Source organism: Schistocerca piceifrons, chromosome 7 (genome assembly GCF_021461385.2).
Source record: "Schistocerca piceifrons isolate TAMUIC-IGC-003096 chromosome 7, iqSchPice1.1, whole genome shotgun sequence".
Classification (NCBI taxonomy): domain Eukaryota; kingdom Metazoa; phylum Arthropoda; class Insecta; order Orthoptera; family Acrididae; genus Schistocerca; species Schistocerca piceifrons.
Genome location: NC_060144.1, coordinates 331,177,184 through 331,200,997, shown reverse-complemented (window position 1 = coordinate 331,200,997; position 23,814 = coordinate 331,177,184). Strand labels below are relative to the sequence as shown.

At 44.6% G+C, this 23,814-nt stretch overlaps 1 protein-coding gene across 1 annotated transcript in view; it reads left to right on the top strand.

The window, feature by feature from the left end:
* The window catches only part of LOC124805680 (mucin-2-like), a 164,166-nt gene that overhangs the window by 67,528 nt on the left and 72,824 nt on the right, over nucleotides 1-23,814 (top strand). The window contains exon 3 of the mRNA XM_047266248.1: nucleotides 8,568-8,703. Coding sequence (XP_047122204.1) covers nucleotides 8,568-8,703 — 136 coding nt within the window. The remainder of the gene's footprint in view (nucleotides 1-8,567; nucleotides 8,704-23,814) is intronic.

Sequence of the window (23,814 nt, the reverse complement as noted above, 5' to 3'; positions counted from 1 at the left end):
ACCATTTTTTCATAGTCACGTTCGCCGTACTCAGCTACCAGGGACGGACACCATTTGATGATGAGTCGCTTTACGACTCGAAACCGGTCACGACATATCAGGCTGATGCATAAGTTCGTAGCGTTTTTGTTTTGTATGTTGGTATCCCGGTAGCTATGGGTTATTTATCGATTGTCGTTTTTATTTGTAGTTCACTGTTGCCATTTGAGTTTGCATATTGTCAATCTGGCATTTGGAGATAGTAAGTGGAGCTGTGGGCGCTAAAAAAATTGAGTGCCAAGTGGAGAAATCGGAACGTTTCCGACGGATTCTTCCACATGAGTTCAGTAGAGAGCTGGTAGCAGCGAGGGGAGCCAGAAACCCTAACGCCGCGTGTCGGCATAATGCCACTGGACAGAGCATAGCAAGTAAATGACTTTCTCGTTTTAAGGAGGATCGTTTCGAGATTAGTGACTCTCTACGTTCAGGAAGACCTTCCCGGTTTGATGAAGATCGTTTAAATGCATTAATCCACAATAATTCACGCTAGTGCAATCGGGAACGGGCAAATATGATGAACTTTGATCATTCCACCACAGTGCGATATTTTCATGCAGTGGGGAAGGTTCAAAAATCGAGTGTGTAGGTACAGCACGATCTATGCCGAAAATCAGTGCATCTCTGCTTACTCGTCATCAACTTGAAGATGAACGACACCTATCTTGTATCGTTAAGGGTGACAAGAAATAGCCGGCCGGAGTGACCGAGCGGTTAAAGGCGCTACAGTCTGGAACCGAACGACCGCTACGGTCGCAGGTTCAAATCCTGCATCGGGCATGGATGTGTGTGATGTCCTTAGGTTAGTTAGGTTTAAGTACTTCTAAGTTCTAGGGGACTTATGACCACAGCAGTTGAGTCCCATAGTGCTCAGAGCCATTTGAACCATTTTTTGACAAGAAATACAGGATGTTTATAGATGAATATCGGGGTTTTAACGCTATATAGTATTTATTACATTAAACTTACAGTTACAAATGATATTTCAAATGAAAGAGCAACTCAAGCAGTTTTACCAGGGACCTTATAAATGTTCAATGTTAGCACCATTTGTCACACTGCACACATCAAGTCTATAGCCAAGCGCTGGATAGGCTGCAAGTGGCCCAATGACAGGGCTTGCTTTGCATGGCCTCCACGTTCACCCGACCTAACGCCATGCGATTTTTTCCTTTGGGGCTTCATCAAGGATCGTGTGTACGTGCCCCCGCTACCAGCGCACCTCCTTGAATTAAGAAACCGGATTGAAGCAGCTGTATTTCTGCTAACATAAGGAAAATAAAGGAACAACTGATCCCAAAAAAAGCAGCAACTCCGAGTACAAAGATCTTCGCGCATCCACAAAAGCTATTGTTAAGCATCTGGTGGAACAGCGACCGTGTGGTGTACCACGAATTGCTTCCCCGAGGTGTAACCACCACTGCCGACATTCACTGTCAACAGCTGAACGCCTACCAAATGCAATCCAAGAACAACGACCAGCAAGACTGAGTGAAGCGATGCTACTCCAGGATAACGCCCGCACTCTGACACACTGACAAGAAACACTATGGGTTGGTTTGGGCAGTCATTCCGCATCCCCCTTATTCACCTGATCTTGCACCCTCATATTTTCACGTTTTCTGCTCTCTATCGAACAACCCCGAACTTCTTTCCCGGATGAAAATGCACTCAGAACATGGTTCGATGGGCTCTTCGTCTCAAAACCACGTGATTTCTACTCTCTCGGAATCTAAAAACTACCCCAGCGCTGGCAGACTAGCAAATAGTGAAGAATAATATACACTACTGGCCTACACCACGAAGATGACGTGCTACAGACGCGAAATTTAACCGACATGAAGAAGATGCTGTGATATGCAAATGATTAGCTTTTACGAGCATTCACACAAGGTTGGCGCCGGTGGCGACACCTACAACCTGCTGACATGACGAAAGTATCCAACCGATTTCTCATACACAAACAGCAGTTGACCGGCGTTGCCTGGTGAAACGTTGTTGTGATGCCTCGTGTAAGGAGAAGAAATGCGTACCATCACGTTTCCGAATTTGATAAAGGTCGGATTGTAGCCTATGGCGATTGCGGTTTATCGTATCGCGACATTGCTGCTCGCGTTGGTCGAGATCCAATGACTGTTTGCAGAATATGGAATCGGTGGGTTCAGGAGGGTAATACGGAACGCCTTGCTGGATCCCAACGACCTCGTATCACTAGCAGTCGACATGACAGGCATCTTATCCGCATGGCTGTAACGTATCGTGCAGCCACGTCACGATCCCTGAGTCAACAGATGGGGACGTTTGCCAGACAACAAACATCTGCACGAACAGTTCGACGACGTTTGCAGCAGCATGGACTATCACCTCGGAGACCATGGCTGCGGTTACCCTTGACGCTGCATCACAGACAGGAGCGCCTGTGATGGTGTACTCAACGACGAACGTGGGTGCACGAATGGCAAAACGTCATTTTTTCGGATAAATCAAGGTTCTGTTTACAGCATCATGATGGTCGCATCCGTGTTTGGCGAAATCGCGGTGAACGCACATTGGAAGCGCGTATTCGTCATCGCCATACCGGCGTATCACCCGGCGTGATGGTATGGGGTGCCATTGGTTACACGTCTCGGTCGCCTCTTGTTCGCATTGACGGCACTTTGAACAGTGGACGTTACATTTCAGATGTGTTACGACCCGTGGCTCTACCCTTCATTCGATCCCTGCGAAACCCTACATTTCAGCAGGATAATGCACGACCTCATGTTGCAGGTCCTGTACCGGCCTTTCTGGATACTGCTGCCCTGGCCAGCACATTCTCCAGATCTCTCACCAAATGAAAACGTCTGGTGAATGGTGGCCGAGCAACTGGCTCGCCACAATACGCCAGTCACTACTCTTGATGAACTGAGGTATCGTGTTGAAGCTGCATGGGCAGCTGTACCTGTACACGACATCCAAGCTCTGTTTGACTCAATGCCCAGGCGTATCAAGGCCGTTTTTACGGCCAGAGGTGGTTGTTCTGCGTAGTGGTTTCTCAGGATCTATGCACCCAAATTGCGTGAAAATATAATGACATGTCAGTTCTAGTATAATATATTTGTCCAATGACTACCCGTTTATCATCTGCATTTCTTCTTGGTGTAGCAATTTTAGTGGCCAGTAGTGTATTACTAATGACTAAAGTCTCTGTTATGTGTACCTGTTGTGTTTCTTAAACTTATGGAAAAACGTTACAAACTTATGCACCAACCCGTTATAAAAACTAAACCATCGTAACAGGCGACTAGTCTGCGATTATTTCTGAAAACATTTGTAGTTTTGGTCCGTTAAGAAATTTCAAAACATCGCGCAATCTGCTGCAGACTGAAAGAGTCGTTGTGGTAACACTCTTGATGTTCTAAAACACAAAGCATTTTTATCGTCGATCTACGATTTTATTTATTTATTTATTTTCTGCGGTGGCTGCCTTCCCTAGCGGGGGAAGTAAGCAGCAGTACGCAGCGTTACGTTCATAAACGGTGCTGCGAGAGCCCTCGCGCTGTCGCAGTGCAGTGAGTGAGTGTGGAGAGGAGGGGGCGGTCTCAATGCCAGCCGCTTTCCACACACCGCCCGCGGCGCTCTGAGGACGCGCCGCCTGCCTCCCTTTCACCGGCTGCCGCTGCCGCCGCGGCCGGCTCCTCCGGCCACTGGGAACTGGACAGTCACGGGGCGGCCGACTAAATGTCAGGGTCCCCCAACCAAACCCCGTGCACCGCCTATTGTCGGCCAGACACTCGCGTGACGCCAGTCGCAGATCGCCGAGTCACGCCTGCGTTAACGGTGCCGACAACAGGATCCCATAGACGCAATCCACCAGCGTGTCGGCACGCGGCGAGTGCGAGAAGTGCCAGGCACGAAGGTGGCAACACTCGCCAGTCTACCCGTCACGCCAAGTGCTGAGCTGTCCTCGGCAGACGCGAATGCGGGCGTCTACACCTCATGGGAATCACAGTCGTGCACACTTCTCTCGTACGCGACGAGAGCTACGCATCGACGTGAGGTTTTGCAATCCAGGAAGATGCACCCATGGTCGCTATGCATATAAACGTTGAAGGTGGCCCTGCGAGATGGCAATTTGGTGAGATGCTGGTACCTTAAGTCTGTGGTGCATGTTCGTGATTGGGCATTCGGCTGACTTTTCGCTCGGGACAGGAGCATGTAGAAGAACTATGGTTTAAGTTTAAAAGAGCTGTTGACCACGTACTGGATATATATGTACCCAGTAGAACAGTTCATAATGAGAGGAGATACTCCACAGCAATTTTTTTTTTTTTTTAGTCATCAGTCTTTTGACTGCTTTGAGACGGCCCGCCACGAATTTCTCTCCTGTGCCAACCTCTTCATCTCAGAGTAGCAATTACAACCTACACTACTGGCCATTACAATTGCTACACCAAGAAGAAATGCAGATGATAAACCGGTATTCATTGGAAAATATATTATACTAGAACTGACATGTGATTACACTTACACGCAATTTGGGTGCATAGATCCTGAGAAATCCCTTCCCAGAACAACCACCTCTGGCCGTAATAACGCCCTTGATACGCCTGGGCATTGAGCCAAACAGAGTTTGGATGGCGTGTAGAGCTACAGTTGCCCATGCAGCTTCAACACGATACCTCAGTTCATTAAGACTGGTGACTGGCGTATTGTGACGAGCCAGTTGCTCGGCCACGATTGACCAGACGTTTTCAATTGGCGAGAGATCTGGAGAATGTGCTGGCCAGGGCAGCAGTCGAACATTTTCTGTATCCAGAAAGGCCCGTACAGCACCTGCAACGTGCGGTCGTGCATTATCCTGCTGAAATGTAGGGTTTCGCAGGGATCGAATGAAGGGTAGAGCCACGGGTCGTAACACATCTGAAATGTAACGTCCACTGTTCAAAGTGCCATCAATGCGAACAAGAGGTGACCGAGACGTGTAACCAATGGCACCCCATACCATCACGCAGGGTGATACGCCAGTATGGAGATGACGAATACGCGCTTCCAATGTGCCTTCACCGCCATGTTGCCAAACACGGATGTGACCATCACGATGCTGTAAACAGAACCTCGATTCATCCGAAAAAATGACGTTTTGCCATTCGTGCACCCAGGTTCGTCGTCGAGTACACCATCGCAGGCACTCATGTCTGTGATGCAGCGTCAAGGGTAACCGCAGCCATGGTCTCCGAGCTGCTAGTCCATGCTGCTGCAAACGTCGTCGAACTGTTCGTGCAGATGTTTGTTGTCTTGCAAACGTCCCCATCTGTTGACTCAGGGATCGAGACGTGGCTGCACGATACGTTACAGCCATGCGGATAAGATGCCTGTCATGTCGACTGCTAGTGATACGAGGTCGTTGGGATCCAGCACGGCGTTCCGTATTACCCTCCTGAACCCACCGATTTCATATTCTGCTAACAGTCATTGGATCTCGGCCAACTTGAGCGGCAATGTCGCGATACGATAAATCGCAATCGCGCTAGGCTACAATCCGACCTTTATCAAATTCGGAAACGTGATGGTACGTATTTCTCCTGCTTACACGAGGCATCACAACAACGTTTCACCAGGCAACGCCGGTCAACTGCTGTTTGTGTATGAGAAACCGGTTGAAAACTTTCCTCATGTCAGCACGTTGTAGGTGTCGCCACCGGCGGCAACCTTGTGTGAATGCCCTGAAAAGCTAATCATTTGCATTTCACAGCATCTTCTTCCTGTCGGTTAAATTTCGCGTCTGTAGCACGTCAACTTCGTGATGTGCCAATTCTAATGGCCAGTAGTGTATCTCCTCAATTACTTGATGTATGTAGTCCAATCTCCGTACTTCACCCTGTCCCCTCTCCTTGTCAGCGTTTTCCATATATTCCTTACCTCTACGATTCTGCGCAGAAGCCGGCCGGAGTGCCCGTGCGGTTGTAGGCGCTACAGTCTGGAAACGAGCGACCGCTACGGTCGCAGGTTCGAATCCTGCCTCGGGCATGGATGTGCGATGTCCTTAGGTTAGTTAGGTTTAATTAGTTCTAAGTTCTAGGCGACTGATGACCTCAGAAGTTAAGTCGCATAGTGCTCAGAGCCATTTTCTGCGGAGAACCTCCTCATTCCTTACCTTATCAGTCACCTAATTTTCTGCGTGCGTCTGTAGCACCACATCTCAAATGCTTCGATTCACTTCTGTTCCGGTTTTCCCACACTCCAAGTTTCACTACCATGCAATGCTGCGTTCCAGACGCACATTCTCAGAAATTATTCCTCAAATTAAGGCCTATGTTTGATACTAGTGGACGTTTTTTTGGCCAGGAATGCCCTTTTTGCCAGTGTTAGCCTGATTTTGATGCCCTCCTTGCTCCGTTCGTCATTGATTACTTTGCTGCCTAGGTAACAGAATTCCTCAACTTCATCTACTTTGTTCCATCAATCCTAATGTTAAGTTTCTCGCTGTTCTCATTTCTGTTACTTCTCATTACTTTGACCGTTCTTCGATTTACTCTCAGTCCATATTCTGTACCCATTTAGATTGTTCATTCCATTCAACACATCCTGTAATTCTTCTTCACTTTCACTCAGGATAGCAATTTCATCAGCGAATCGCATCATTGATATCCTTTCACCTTGAATTTTAATTCCATTCCTGAACCTTCCTTTTATTTCCATCATTGCTTCTTCGTTGTACAGATTGAACAATAGGGGCGAAAGACTACATCCCTGTCTCACACCGTTTTTAATCTGAGCGCTTCGTTCTTGGTCGTCCTATCTTATTATTCCCTCTTCGCTTTTTTTTAGATATTGTATATTACCCCTCTCTCCCTATGGCTTACCCCTATTTTTCTCAGAATTTCGAACATTTTACACCATTTTACACTGTTGAACGCTTTTTCCAGGTCGACAAATCCTATGAAAGTGTCTTGATTTTTCTTTATGCTTGCTTCCATTATCAACCACAACGTCAGGATTGCCTTTTCTAAAGTCAAATTGATCGTCATCTAGCACACTCAACTTTCTTTTCTATTCTTCTATGTATTATTCTTGTCAGCAACTTGAATACATGAGCTGTTAAACTGAGTGTGCGACAATTCTCACACTAGTCAGCCCTTGCAGTCTTCGGAATTCTGTGGATGATATTTTTCCGAAAGTCAGATGATATGTTGCCAGATTCATATACTCTACATACCAACGTGAATAGTTGTTTTGTTGCCACTTCCCCATTGATTTTAGAAATCCTGATGGAATGTTTTGGTAGGAGGGACGCCGAATGTTGCCTTGGATTGAGTGATCATGAGATAAACCCTTCGGGTGAAACCCTGAGAAGCGTGTTGTGACCCCTCCTGTTCATGACCTTGTGGACAATATTAATAGTAAGCTCAGACTTTGCTGCTTTCTTATAGGACAGCATTCCTTGATGACACGTACAGTCCGCATTGATACACCATAAAATAGAGGAACATGATTCACAGTGTGATCAATATCACGTCCAAACGCATATATTCTTTCTGCCGTTCTGTCACGCCTTCGCGACGACGCATCTTACTACGATAATTCCATACAACCGACTGGAATGTACACAACGCTTCACTGACACGAGTTCTCTGCGGTGGTGTGTCTCATGACAGTTCTACTCCAAAGCGACCAGTGCCCTCTTTTAATGGATGACCAATATTTTGTGCGATACGCATATTTACGTTGAGAATCAACTACCAGTCCCTGAATCAAACGTCGATTCTCTGAATGTCTTCTACATTTTCGCTACGCTTTTCTTGAGGTGCAGCAACACCACATGTTTATGAGAACTATGTTAAATTCGAGTTTCATGTCTCTAAACGCTGTTGCTGCTGTGATCCCACTTGGATGGAAGGGAGTGTTCGAATACAGTGTTCGAACATATCAAATGGTAATGGAAACTTCTGTCCACGAATTCACACCTAGCGGAAACGAACTATGCGCCTTCGATTTCCTGCAAGAACTATTGATTATCTGCTCTGTCTATGGTTTAAATGGTTACCAATGTGCTCAAAAGCTGCAGCCTTCTTCGCTGCTCATCGGCTGTAATTATGAAGAATAATCATTACCAAATTAATCATCCGTGATGCTGTTATGTCCCAATATCTTGAGGTCTTACAATTTTCTGCCATTGATATAACTATTCGATCAGATATTCAAAACTGTTTTTTTCATTCTAAATATACATTCACTGAAATTCATTTTTAAAACGCTGACATTCTGACACGCATTTATTAGTAAACTAGCAGTGAACGAAATTTAAAGTTGGTGGGCGTTACATTTACAGAATCCCCTGGACTAAGTAACTGCTGAACGAGAAGAAACAATATCTCACGACAGTAGTGCTGTTAGAAAACTATATTTATGGTGGATAGAAAAACCTGCGTAAATTATCTGCAGTGATTTAGGAAATAATCCACATGTCTATATTTGTGGCAGATAAATATCATTCGAGCAATGCTGCACTTTTCTGTCTGTATTAACGTAAACGTTCTGCGTGTTTGCAGATACGTGAAAGCTGGGAGCAACAAATCTTCCTTCAAGTTCAACATTCCAGTCAAAGGCTGTGGAACGGTTCCTTCAGGAGGATTCGGCAAAACAGTCGACAATATCATCGTCATCCAGACGGAAGATGACGTACAGGTAATCCTTCAAACAAATACGGTACATTATTTGGCTTCAGTGAGACTCTACTCACGAGACATTACAGTTAAACTGCCTCACACTATAATAGTAAATACCTCACAAATTTAAGTAAATATCAAGACTGGGTCGCAGTGTCATATGATAGTGTGTCACTTGCCAAATGGTTGCGTTAAAGAATTAAGTCTTGAAAAAATCTTCATAGGCTAACAGCTAACACATTTATCTTTCTTGGTTTCCTTTATATGCTGCCAATTTAGGACAATGTTCCTAGCTGGCACACCATTTCACTCTTAAAAAGTAATGCTTCATGTACCATTCTTTTAGATTGTCAAAATGCGAATAGACAGCTAGTGAATACTGAGTTATTTCATAGCGCATTTTCACAGCAGCACAGCATATTATCAACCATTTATAGCAAAATTGTACGTTTGGCGCTTTCATCAGTTATTTCATTGGCGACTTCTGCTTCATTGATACTGAACACCAACACGTCAACATTCCGTTCATTAAAATTGAGAAGCTCAATCAAGAAAAATGTGTAGGTAATTTTGTTAAAGACGGAGAGGTGGCCGACGTTTGTAGCTAGTGAAACTTGCAAAGCACATCAGTGTAGGTAATGTCGTCCAGTTATTGCAGTATCTTAGTAGTTGCTCACATGTAGAATGAAAGAACTATGTATGTGATGCAACAGTTGGAGTTCGTCATTTCTTTTGAGCAGTAGGATGTCCGGTATGTCTGTCGGCAATCCTGATTTCAGTTTCGTTATTTTCCTAAAACATTTTAGGGTACTTTCTCGATGATTCCTTTCACATTTATATTTGTACTCCGCAAGCCATTATACGTTGTGAGGCAGATCGTTTTCCCCTCTTCCTATTATCAGCAGTTTGTATGAGCCATAATTTCTTTACTTTTAGTGTGGCCTTTAAGAGAGATGCACATTGGAAGTTGTAGAATCTCTTTTGACTCATTCAGAATGCACTCTACTAAAATTTTGAGAATAAGATCTCCGTGTTTCACAGCACCTTTGTTATAACGTCTCTCACCGGCGGTTTGTCGAGAGCGGTTCTTCTTTGAATCTTTTGTATCTCTCCCATTAACTTCGCAAGGATCCCACATTGACGAACAATACTTAAGAATTAATCGAATGAGTGCTATGTAAGCGACCTACTTCGCTCGCGAATGACATTTTTTTTAGGAGTCTTTCAATAGATCTGAATGTGGCACCTTCCCTCCTCTCAGATGAATTTGTGTGGTCCTTAGATTTTAAATTTCTCCGGACTGATAGTCCTACATAACTGAAGATTGTGACTCATTTCACTGAATGATCGCCGACCGCATGAGAAACCATAGCGGATCTTTTCGCCTATACGCACATTGCAATGCATTTTGTGATATAAGTAGCGATTAAAAAGTTTCCGTTCGAAAGACGTACTGTCTAGGATCAGTATGCCAATCAGGAAGAATTGCCAAGAGCATTCAGGCAATCATCACACCAACGCTCCAGGTTGAAGACACCCGTTTGGTAAAATACCGTATCCTGCAGCGTGAAGAAGTTAGTAACTACCCGTTGCACATCTTCTTCCGACCTTTCAAGGGCTTTTTTAAGACAACGAAGGCGTTATAATTAGATGGGCAGAGAACAGGACTATAGGACGGGTGCTCGAGTGGGTCCCACTTGAATTGGCGTAAATTCTGCGTTACGACACTTGTGATAAGCTGATGTGCGTTATCATGAAGCAGCAGCTCCAGCACAGAACTTGGCGCACTACTCCACAGCAATGGTTTTCGACGACATGCTGCTCCATACAAATTCTTCATTGTACCGTGGATGTCTATCGGTGTTTGTCCTTCGGCAGCCAAGAAAAGAATAACAGTACGTTAGTCCTGTTTGGACGCATTTGGTGATAATGTCGCCATAGCTCAATTTTCCGCATTTATCGCACGCACATCAGAAAGACGTGAATGCCACACTAATCGCTTGCCTGTATGTCGGTGCTTGTATACCCGCATCGGAGTTGCGCTACGTTAGATATACGCTGCAGCAACGCCCACACACGGGAACTTTTTGATCACTTCTTATATTTAGAGTTACTTACATCACACACTGATTTACCTGCAAGTCTTCACACCTTTCGTAAGAAGTTTCTAACCGTGTCAGCTCCCTGTCTCCCTGTACACAATATATACACTGATGGGCCAAACATTACGACCACTGCCCACCATGAGACTGAATGGTGCCTAATAGTACTGGTGGCACATGACCTAATAAGGAAAATATATAACAGGGGCAGAGACGAAAGGGGAATCATTCCAGCAACGATAAGGGCCATAAACAGTGGAATCCTCTGGCCTAAGCGATTCGACAAAGAAAGGATTGTTATGCCCTGGCGCCTGCAAACGATCATCTCGGAAACGGTGGCCGGCTGTTCGTGTGCTACTGCCGTGAAGATCTATGGAAAGCGTTTGAAGGACGGTGAACCTACTGTACGAGTGGGCGGCACTCTGTAAGACGTGCACGCCTCACCACAGACTATGGAAATCCGAAGGTTGCTCACTGTATGAAGCAGGATAGGCGCCGATCCGTCCCGGATCTGACGACAGACCAGAATATGGTGCAATTAAAACTGTTTTGGAGCACCCCGTTCAGTGTACATTGTTCTGCATCTACATACATATTACGCAAGCCACAGTGGGGTACGTGGCGGAGGGTATGCTTTACCGCTAATAATCGTTTTCTTTGCTGTTCCACTGGCAGACAGAGGGGAAACGACTATCCACAAGTCTCCGCATGGGCCCTAATTACTCAGATCTTATCTTCGTCTTCCTTACGAGAAACGTATGTTGGCGGCAGCAGGATCGTTACGCAGTCAGCTTCAAATGCCGGGTGTCTAAGTTTTCTCTGTAGTGTTCCTGGGTAAAAAAAAAAAAAGTATCTTCCCTTCAGGGATTCACACTTGAGTTCTCGAAGCATCTCTGTAAGACTTGCGTGTTGTACGAACCTACCAGTAACAAATCTAGCAGCCCACCTCTTAACTGTTTCGGTCTTCCTTTAATCCGACTTGGTGCAGATACTTAACACTCGAGCAGCAACTCAAGAATAGGTCGCACTAACGTCCTATATGCGGTGTCCTTTTCAGATGAACCACACTTTCCCAAAATTCTCCCAGTAAACCGAAGTCGACAATTCGCCTTCCCTACCGCAGTTCTCAAATGCTGTAACGTACCTGCAGCAAATGAAGGCTTTGTTCGTCTGTGAAAATGAGCAACCTGAGCTATCAGTAATCGGAATCTAACCTGCATAACACTGTGTGCGTGTTGTAGGAGAGTCAGTTCCACTGTCATTTAAGCCCTCAACAGATCGTTACATGAAAAACTTAAAACTAACATTTGGATAAGCTATCTGACTGCGTATTTGAATAAGAATTTACAAGTGATACAGAATGTGGCTTGTACAACGCAATTTACAGGATTAGAGTACATGACATGTTGTGGTGTGTCAGTGTGTCTGTTTTGGCCCTAAGTTTTGCACTCACCTCTTTAGATCACTGCCTTTTTACAAGTGATTTACAGCAATTTGCAGCAACATGCAGCAGCAGCGGCTAAAGCTTATTCTTACTAAGAATGAATTTAATTAAAACGAATTTGCTTGGGTCCTGTTAACCACTAAATAACTCGTAAGAAAGAATTTAATAAACTGAATCTATTTAAAACTTCAGCAATCATCATGACCAATAATAGTTTGACAAGTATTAATAATGGCGAAATGCCTGACAATGATCTTATAAGTATCAATAATGGGTGAGTGCCAGATTAACAAATTATTTGAATTTCAAAGTTACATTAACATGTAATAACCACAGCATGTTTATGAATTCGATGTGGAGAACAATTATTATTATTTGGAGGATAAGGAGGCTTCTTTAACTGACAATCAAGACATGGGATTATTACAAACTCGGACTAACAATCACGAGCCGAACCCTGCAATTGCGCTTTGCGCTATGCTTGCGAATTTTACCTTGAATTTCATCTTCACGCGTAGGTAACCCGTCTAAATCTCTGCTGGCCATGTAAATGAAATCAGGCCTTTAGTGTGGTAAGACCTGCCATCACCGACGTGAGGGCAGCGTGACACGTCTTCTGTCTCCGAACTCTCGACCAACACCACGGAAATTTTGCTCTCACAGACAGACCTCGTCTCACAATAATACTTAGAATCGCACTCCCATGTTCCGCCCTGAGATTGTTACGATCGATATCTGAGTGCTTATTTATTTCCGTAGAGAATAGTAGAATCTTACATAACATAAAGAATAGCCTTAAGTTTGCTACATTGTTTTCGATACTCAGTGTAATATTTAATCAATGTAATGGAGAGTTCTGACACACTCCTTACAATGCTCGTTCCATTTCATACCGCTTTGCAATGATTTGCTCAGATATTTAAAGGACTTGTCAAGCAGAACACGCATAGTGCTGTATCCGAACATTACGAGTTTGTTTTTCCTACTCATCCGCATTAACTTATATTTCTCCACATTTAGAGCTAGCCGCCGTTCATCACACCAACAAGAAATTTTGTAAAGTCATCTTGTATCCTCCTAAAGTCACTCAACGGCGACACCTTCCCCTACACCACGCCATTATCAGCAAACAGCCGCAAACTGCTGCTTACCTTTTCCAGCAGATCGTTTAAGTATATAGAAAATAGAAGCGATCCTGTCCCAATCCCCTGGGGCACTCCTGACTATACACTTGTCTCTGACGAACACTCGCCGTCGAGGACAACATACTTCATTACATTACTCAAGAAGTCGTTGAGCCACTCACGTATCTGAGAACCTGTTCCATATTCTCATACCTGCGTTAAGAGTCTGCAGTGAGTCACCGTGTCAAATGCGTTCCGGAAATCTAGGGAAATGGACTATGCCTGTTGCCCTTCATCCGTAATTCGCAGTGTACAATGTGAGTAAAGGAGAATCTGAGTTTCACACGAGCGATGCTATCTAAAATAGGACTGATTCGTGGACATAAGCTTTTCGCTCTCTAGGAATATTTTTTATATTCGAACTGAGAATACGTTCAGGGATTATGGATACTGGTCTGTAATTTGGCGGGTCCGTTCTTTTACCCTTCTTATGTGTATGAGTCACCTGCGCTTTACCCCAGTCGTTTGGCACTTTGCGCTGGACGAGAGATTCGCGAGAAATCGGAACTAAGTAAGGGGTCAGTGCCGTAGAGTACTCATTGCAGAACCGAATTTGGATTCCATCCGGACAGCGAGACTTATTTGTTTTCAACCTATTCAGCTGTTTCTCTACGCCAGGGATGCTTATTTCTACATAATTCATATGGGACTCTGTGCGGTGGTCAAATGAGGTATGTTTGCACGATTGTCCTGCGTGAACGATTTCTTAAACGCGGGATTTAAAACTTCGGCTTTCGTTTTGCTATCTTCAATTGCCACATCAGACTGCTCGATGAGTGACTACTTTGAACCCTTAGACCCGCTTAGCAATTTTACATAGAACAAGAACTGTCTCGGGTTCTCGGCCAGATCTGTTGCTATGGGGTGATGGTGGTAGTTGTTGTATGCTTGGCGCATCGATCTTTTCACAGACGCCCGAATCTCTGCTAACGTCCTACTGTCGTCATCTGCGTATTCGCTTTTGAACCGAGAGTGCAATAGCCTTTGCTTCCTCAGCATTGCTGAACACAGGACTCCACAGCAGACGACCCCCACGCGTTCCTGTGTTGACCCAACGACATCGTCAGTTACCATTGCAGTAGACACGGGATCATCGAGATTGCATAGTGGATCAGTAAAACTCGTCATCTGGTTTGTGCTACAGCAGGTTGATCTTCATGTGCATATACGCCGTCATCCAGGGAAACAGCTGCTCGAAATTACACCGCGTCATGGATGCAGACCGATGGGGAAGAGTATTATGCTATGGGAGACAGTCCCCTGGCCTTATATGGGACCTGTCTTACTAATCTAACGCACTACGTCACCTGTGAATTACTTCTGCGGTCCATCTGTATCCCTTCATGCTTGATATCTTTCCCGACGGCAATGGCACATTCCAGCAGGAGGCGAGAATCTTGTTACTGTTGTCTGTGGAGCATTATAATGAACTCATGCTTATGGCAATCAAATTGGTCCAATCTAAAACCGCTGAAACACATCTGCGATGCAGTCGGGCGCCAGTTCCGCGCGTGCAAGCCACTGGCTCGGAATTTACGTGAATTTTATGGCGTATGAGTAGACGTCTAGTGCCACATACTTTCGGAAACCTACCAAGGACCTGTAGAAATATACGCCACACAAAATCACTTGTGTATTGCGTTCTAAAGGTAGACCAACACGGTATTAAGCACATGAAATGTATTCGCAGATGGGAAAATGGGCAGCCATCAGCTGGGTAATGGAATGGCGACTGTAGAACTTTGTACCGGGCCAGGACTTGAACCCGTATTTCCCCCTCATCCAGAGCGGTCGCCTTACCGTTAGGGTATTCGAGTACGCTGTGCCGGCCAAAGTGGCCGTGCGGTTAAAGGCGCTGCAGTCTGGAACCGCAAGACCGCTACGGTCGCAGGTTCGAATCCTGCCTCAGGCATGGATGTTTGTGATGTCCTTAGGTTAGTTAGGTTTAACTAGTTCTAAGTTCTAGGGGACTAATGACCTCAGCAGTTGAGTCCCATAGTGCTCAGAGCCATTTGAACCATTTTGAGTACGCTGTGTTGTGTCTAGACAAGACAGCCTAGACACAATGAGAGGAAGCCGAAAGGCACGCGCTAAACCAAAGCAGGGTGCGTGAGGTCTGAAACAGGATACGTAATGAATGCTATAAAGAAAAGTACGTAGCTTCTGGAATACTTAACTTTAATCCATCCTTTTGGTACATCTGGAGATTGTGGCGATACAAGTGAGACTCTTTAGCTACATGCAATGTTACTAATGGCGCCTTGCTAAGTCGTAGCCATTGACTTAGCTGAAGGCTATTCTAACTATCTGCTCGGCAAAGGAGCGAGGCTTCGTCAGTGTAGTCGCTAGCTACGTCTTCCGTACAACTGGGGCGAGTGCTATCCCGTATCTCGAGACCTGCCTTGTGGTGGCGCTCGGTCTGCGATCACACAGTGGCGACACGCGGGTCCGACATGTACTAATGGACCGCGGCCGATTTAAAACTACCACCTAGCAAGTGTGGTGTCTGGCGGTGACACCACACGCTGCACGGCCATACCGCAACTTCCATATGTCATCGACCATCTGTGGACAGCCTGCACACGCACATCCATTATATATATACAGTTCTCGTACAGGGGAGACATTTTAATTGAAAGTCGCTTGCCCGGTATCGGCGGATGAAAACGACTTTGCAGCGCCTATGCTGTTCAGAAGTATGATGCCACGTTCTTTCAGACATGCATGACTGACTATAGAAATCATTTCAACGCATTTGCAGCTCTATGTTGGGCGTCGACATTATCGAAAAGTTAGTGATCAGTGTAGCTCAAACGACGACATAGTTTTACTAGATGTCGTAGGGACATTTTAGGTCTAGAACCGGTCTGTCTCCACTACCTTTCGGACTTGGAATTTTCTCGCTGCTGTAGTGTGTATATCTTACTTAGGAGTATGGGCAGAAATCGGTGCCGGAATCTGCAGTTAGATAAGCGATTAGGAGTGCTCCGCTGCTCTCTCCGTCTGATTTAGGTAGAGCCTCAATGGAATCGAGCAAACTCCTGCTCTTGCACACAGCCGTAGGGCATCCTATAAAGTTCCCTCCTGGTTAAAGAAGGATCCTTATCAGGGTAGAATCAGGAGATTAATAGGTGACCGACTACAGAAATCATGCCACAGTGTATGCGGCTCTGTGGTGCGTAACGATATTATCGAAACGTTAGTGATCTCTGTTGCTAAGACGATGTCCTAGTTTTACTAGGCATACATGTCCGAAGGAACATTGTATCGTACTTCTGAGCAACGCAGGGACTGCAATATCGTACCGTCAGTACTGAGTAGGTCGTCATAATGTTTTGACTCATGAAAGTGTGCCGTGAACAGCAGAGGGCCACTTGCTCTGCATGAGACGCTACCTTCGCCTCTAACCACGCCTCCCCATTACGATTACATACTGAGGTTTGACTGCTAGGACGTCTGTCCAACAGTTCGGATATTTTGTATACACGAATTTTGTCCATTAGGCGGTGGTGCGGGACTGTAGTAAAGAAGCCTTGAGCTCTGTTCTTCTGGATCGCATGAACGAACAGAGCAAGCTGGGTTTTATTCCTTTAGAATGGTCTGTGACGATAACTCCCTCGCCTCTTTCAAATAAGTTAGGACTCCGTCATAGATTACCTCTACTTGAAATCGTTGAGATAATAAACTTTTCTCTACCTTTAAGGAATTCGACTTCTTTTACCGTAGCTGCTGATTTTCAATGTCGTACTGTCTATTTTGTATTACGAAGAGCGGAAATGTGCGCAAGCTCTATCACTATAGCCCTCGTTTACACTCCGACAATGTGACAGACAGTGTGGTCACAATTAAACTTTCGCTACTTGAATCAACGTAGACGGAAAACTATTTACCCTTTGGGTAGCCAACTTCACAGGAATGTTGTTCAAAGAGTGCGCTGCAGGATTTTCGTTGCTCGTAGTGTTAGTGTCACGAACTGCCGATAGGCTCCGGTACTGGTACAACGCCGGCCGGAGTGGCCGAGCGGTTCTAGGCGCTTCAGTCTGGGACCGCGCGACCGCTAGGGTCGCAGGTTCGAATCCTGCCTCGGGCATGGATGTTTGTGATGTCCTTCGGTTAGTTAGGTTTAAGTAGTTCTAAGTTCTAGGGGACTGATGACCTCAGAAGTTAAGTACCATAGTGCTCAGAGCCATCTGAACTGGTACAGCGACGTGGGGTTGAAACTCAAGTATCAGTGTGCATTATAGTTGCAGACAGTAAACAAGGGCGTGGACGAGGTGAGCAGGGCTTTATGCGTAAAGCTATTTTATCAAAACAACAGCAATAGTGCCGCTCTCTTCGTGAATATCGACACATTAAAGGAATTCGGGCCGGCCGCTGTGGCCGAGCGGTCCTAGGTGGTTCAGTGTGGAACAGCACTGCTACTACGGTCGCAGGTTCGAAACCTGCCTTCGGGCGTCAGTATATGTTATAGTTATACTGATACAAAAACCTAGTTTGTGGGTTTGTGGCCGCGTGGGATTAGCAGAGCGGTCTAAGGCGCTGCAGTCATGGACTGTGCGGCTGGTCCCGGCAGAGGTTCGAGTCCTCCCTCGGGCATGGGTGTGTGTGTTTGTCCTTAGGATAATTTAAGTTAAGTAGTGTGTAAGCTTAGGGACTGATGACCTTAGCAGTTAAGTCCCATAAGATTTCACACACATTTGAACATTTGAACATTTGTGGGTTTGTGAATGAGTTACATTATATTAAGTTTTGGATTTGTCATACAGTAATCCATTTGAGGCAGTGAGAACCGTAAGGCACTAAAGCACATCAACATCAGTTGTGAGATTGTGATATTGATTCATGCATATGACTGTTGATCTTGTGGCGAGTCACTTTTATGTGTGCTGTAAGCCCATAATATATTTATGAATATTCACGAAAGCTGTCTCACTCTTATATTCAGTTAAGTGTGAGATCAATGATGGTGTGCTTTTGACATTTATGGTTCTCAGTGCCTCATTTGTATTCTAGTCAAGTGACATTACTACTTGAATTTCACTTCCACAAAAGGCAGTTTGTGTTCTGAGTTGGTTGTTTACTGTGCAGGAATGGGTTTTTGTGTGCAGTATCAACATTAAGTCTGTCGATTCTCTTTTTAAGATGCTAACAGAAAAGAAAATGATCAGGAATAGTTAGCTGCAAGGGAATTAGGGCCTCCCAGATCAAATCCGTTGATTGAGAAAGTGATGAAATCAAATAAGCTTCTGTACAAGCAAATATTTAGCAAAGGATTGTACAATATCATAAGTTGTTGTGGTGGTGTAATGTAAGACTGTCTGATTTTCAACCCGGAAGTTAATTCGTGGACTAATTCATCTTTAGGGATTTTGTACATTTGTCCAAAAAAACAAAAAAGCACGAAAACTCCCACTTACACAAAAATTCAAAAATGAAAGTGGATGTGTGTGATGTTCTGAGGTTAGTTAGGTTTAAGTAGTTCTAAGTCTAGGGAACTGATGACCTCAGACGTTAAGTCCCGTAGTGCTTAGAGCCACTTGAACTCGAAAGGAATTCGGAGAGGTCCTCTCTTCACACCGAGAAGTTCGAATTAACTGGTGTTTTGAGAACTGCTCCTGGGAGACACCAGTTTCGCCTCAGATTATTGAAAAAATTACTATTGCCACCGTCGAAATCGCTGGACGCCAAGCACGATCTTCAAGCAGTGCACGAATATTCCATGGTCCAACGTTCGAAAAGTGCTGCGAACAATTGTGAAATTTATAATTGTGATTTTGTAATTCGGACAGGCACAGCCGCTGATATTCATGATGAATTGACCTTGAATAAAACTGCAAACAGCTGTTAAGTGAAGATTTAATCACGACGGGTTTCACTGCGTTAAAACAGCATCTACAGGGGGTTAGTAGTGTCACATAGATTAACACACGGAGCTGCCTCCAACATTCTTATTCACAGAATCCAACCCCAAGAAGAAGGGAAGTCGTCAAGAAATAATAACAGGCAGAGCACTGAGGTGAACAGTGCAGGGGATGAAGCACCTGTAATTGGTTGCCGCGAGGGTAAACCACTGGAGGCGGTTATTATTCATAGCACTGGATTCTGTGACTAAGAGCTTTGAGGGGGGAGAGGGGAGGTATATCTGTGTTATAACGTATGTGACACTGCTAACCAAATGTAAATGCTACTGTAACGCAGCGAAACTAGTCGTGATTAAACAGTCACCTAACAGCTGTTGTGCTTTTATTCAAGTTCAGTTGAGAAACGGTATCTCTATTGCGGTCCCAGGCTCTCGTGGATGTAGATAGTCATCATACTGAGCAAAGTTTGTAACGTGGTGCGCAATTAACAACTGTTACCCCTCTCATGTGGAATTTAAAATGTGTTTCTTTCAATGGTTTATTCGTCATTTCTCCTCCGTATGTCCTTAGACATGTTTAAACTGAGTTTAACTGTGCTACGATCACTCGCTTTCCATGGCGGCCCCATCAAGTAGGGAAAGTTCAATAATAACCACCCAGTACTAGTGTATTGTGCCTCCACAATAGAGAACGAGGAATGCACGCCGCCTGATGCTTGGCAAACGCTGGGAACTGGTAACAGCGAAACGAAAACCACACGAGCGAACGTAATTTCACACCGATTAGTGGCAGAGTTCATGAATTTCAAACGGACTATTGGCGGTGTTTATTCAGTAATTATTTTAAGTGAGTAGTTGACGGAAAATGAAACTATCATTCCTTTCGACATGTATGTACCATCCATAGCAATGTTATCAGAAACCCGGCACGAGCTGTAAATGGATGGCAAGAGAATAAACTATGGTCTTGCTGAAGGAACAGTTCCAGCGTTCACCTTATGTTTTTTATAATTATTTAACCTGACCGAATTAGAGTTTTCAGCTCTATTCTTGCATCGAACTAGGATTATACACGTAAAAAAATTTTAATCACAGTTTAATTATAACAGTAATTATAATTTTATGATAACAATCATACTACAAATAATTCACAAAATACACTGTGTCCTAATTATAAAAAATGGGACCCACACAGAAAAAACTGAACATATTTTAAATTATTAAAAGTTACGTAAACAATGCGCAAACATAGCGTTCGGTTTTATGATCACATGAAAAGAACAAATGATTCAAAATGGACGAAACATATCGTCAACATCTGTCACTCTAAACCGAAAACAATAATACCATGATACATGGACTTAAAGAAAGATGTAGAGGAAATGCATATACAACCGGAAGACACGCAAAACCTGTACATATTCAGATCAGCTGTAGTGACGTTTCGGAGTTTCTGAAACGAGAAAAGAACAGCTGGTGCCAAGTGGTCAGATGAATGCTTTGCTAGACTCAGTGTTTTGATATAAAAAAAAAGGTATCTCACTTAAACAAAAAATGAAAAAATGGAATCAGCGGCCATAATGGTTGTAAGCCTACCGTTCAAATGGTTCAAATGGCTCTAAGATCTATGGGACTTAACATCTGAGGTCATCAGTCTCCTAGACTTAGAACTACTTAAACCTAACTAACCTGAGGACATGACACACATCCATGCCCGAGGCAGGATTCGAACCTGCGACCGCAGCAGCAGCGCGGTTCCAGACTGAAGCGCCTAGAACCGCTCGGCCACAGCGGCCGGCAAGCTTACCGTGATCCTTAACTCACCGACTAACGAAATAAATAAATAATCATAAACAGCACTGATAACGGTAATAACAGAAGTAAGACGGTGACCTGAAACACAAGTTGCATGCGTCGGAGATTATTTAGAGTAACAGTATTGTCTTGTAATTAATAACAACAGCAATATTACAACGACTCCTACTACTACGACTACTAATGCTAGCACCAATAGTAAAAATAGCAACAATAGTGACGACAGAAAATTCAAGTGTACTTACGAGTAGAGTTAAAAATGTGAAAGCATGGGCTAGCGAGTTCTAATAGAGAGAAATTCATGTGGTCTGCCCCAGCTATAGACTTTGGCAATTAGGGAAGCTCTGGTGGGAAAGGGGGTTACTTGGTTGTAGCAGAGTAAAAGTTATGTTAGAAGACAGAAGGGCGGAGGGTATAACATCCCGCTTCGTGATGATCAGAGGCAGAGCAGAAGCTCAGATTGGAGAACGATAGGAAAGGACATTGAGAGACAAAAATCATGGGATAGCGATATTCACACTTGCAGATGGCAGTAGTATCGCGGACGCAAGGTATAAAAGGGCAGTGCATGGGGTAGCTGTCATTTGTACTCGGGCGATTCATGTGAAATTATGTCCGACGTAATTATAGTCGCGCGACATGAATTAACAGACTTCGAACGCGGAATGGTAATTTCCATTTCGGAAATCGTTAGGAAATTGAATTTTCTGATATCCACAGTGTAAAGAATGTGCCAAGAAGACCAAATTTCATGCATTACCTCTCACCACATGCAACGCAGTGGCCGACGGCCTCCATTTAACGACCGAGAGCAGCGGCGTTTGCGTACAGTTGTCAGTGCCAACAGACAAGCAACACTGCGTGAAATAGCCGCAGAAATCAGTGTGTGACGTACAACAAATGTTTCCGTTAGGACAGTGCGGAGGAATTTGGCGGTAATGGGCTATGGCAGCAGACGACGGACGCGAGTCCCTTTGCTAACAGCACGACATCGCCTGCAGCATCTCTCTTGGGCTCGTGAGCATATCGGTTGGACCCCTGGAAACCCGTGAGCTGGTCAGATCTGATTTGAGTTAGTGAAAGCTGATGACAGGGTTCGAATGCGGCGGAGACTCCATGAACGCATGGGCTCAGGTTGTCAACAAGGCACTGTGAAAGCTGGCGGTAGCTCCAAAATGGTGTGGGCTGTGTTCACTTGGAATGGACTGGATTCTCTGGTTCAACTGAACCGATTATTGACTTTAAATGGCTACGTTCGGCTACTTGGAGACCATTTGCAGTCATTCATGGACTTCTTGATCAAAATAACTATGGAATTTTTGTGGATGACAATGCGCCATGTCACCGGGCCACAATTGTTCGCAATTCGTTTGAAGAACATTCTGCAAATTTCGACGAATGAATTGGCCGCCCAGATCACCCGAACTGAATCCCATCGAACATTTACGGGACATAATCGAGAGGTCAGTTCGTGCACAAAATCTTGCACCGGTAGCACTTTGGCAATTATCGATGGCTATAGGGACTTCCAACGACTTGTTGAGTCCATGCCACGTCGATTTTCTGCACTACGCCGGGTAAAAGGAGGCTCGACACGATATTAGGAGGTATCCCATGACTTTTGTCACCTCCATGTATATCGGTTTAACCTTTCATAGGAACCAACCAAGCATTTACCTTAAGTGATTTAGGTAAACCATCGAAAACGTAAATCTGGTATGTTAGACCGGGATCTGAAGTGGTGTTTGAAAACAAGTACAGACATTACTCTTATTTTAGGAACCTGATTAATAACTGCCACTCGGAGTTGAAGATGAGATGCAGTTTTTTTGATATTGTGAGATATTATTCCAAAGTCGAGTTTCTGCTACAAAAAAAGAATTTAGAGAATACGGCTGTGTAATGGAGCGGGATAGGAAGGATTGTTCTCTGATGAGAACTAGTTCTTTTGGTGTGCTGGTCATATGACTATGAACTTTAAAGGTATATGAAGTATTGTATACGTGATGAGACAATAACGTACACAGAGCGAGAAAATAGATTGTATGCAAACCTGCGCTTTTAAGACTTAAGTTATGATGACTGGACGGCGAACTGAAACTCGTTTCTTCAGAAAAAGTGACCGCCGTTATGCCTCGCTTCGCCAGACGCGCGGACAACGCAGCCTCTGCCTTACCCACAAATACGAGTCAGCTGCAGCCCGTAACTGTGAAACTGACAGTTCCCTCACCGTGACATCGCGTAATCCTGAAGATCGCCGCCTGCTTAGTTCAGAAAATAAACAAGACGATGTAAAGGGGAATAAACATTTCAATCGCATCCAATCTCGCATCAGGCGTCTCATATTGCACTGAAGTAGCGTGAAGGTCGTAAGACGTCGCTGACAACGTAGGATTCGTGATGTCTGCGTAGTAAGCGACAGAGTAAATGACTCTGAAGTCGTATCCGATGTCAGCGAGGCTCAAATTTTCATTCAGTCTTCCTCACTTAAGTTTTCTGTGGAGTTCCTAAACCTCTTCAGACGAATATAAAGCCAGTTCCTTAGAAAGGTCCACGATCCATTTCCACTTCCATTCTGTTTCAGTGTATTATTAGACGGTTCTTTTAATTTTGGTGCAGCTCCCTAGCATTCAGATCGCGAAGTAATTTTTAGTACGTCCCCCTAAAAATTCGGCAGAGCTTGCATAACATGTTGTCCAAGAGGACAATGAAACCTACAATATCG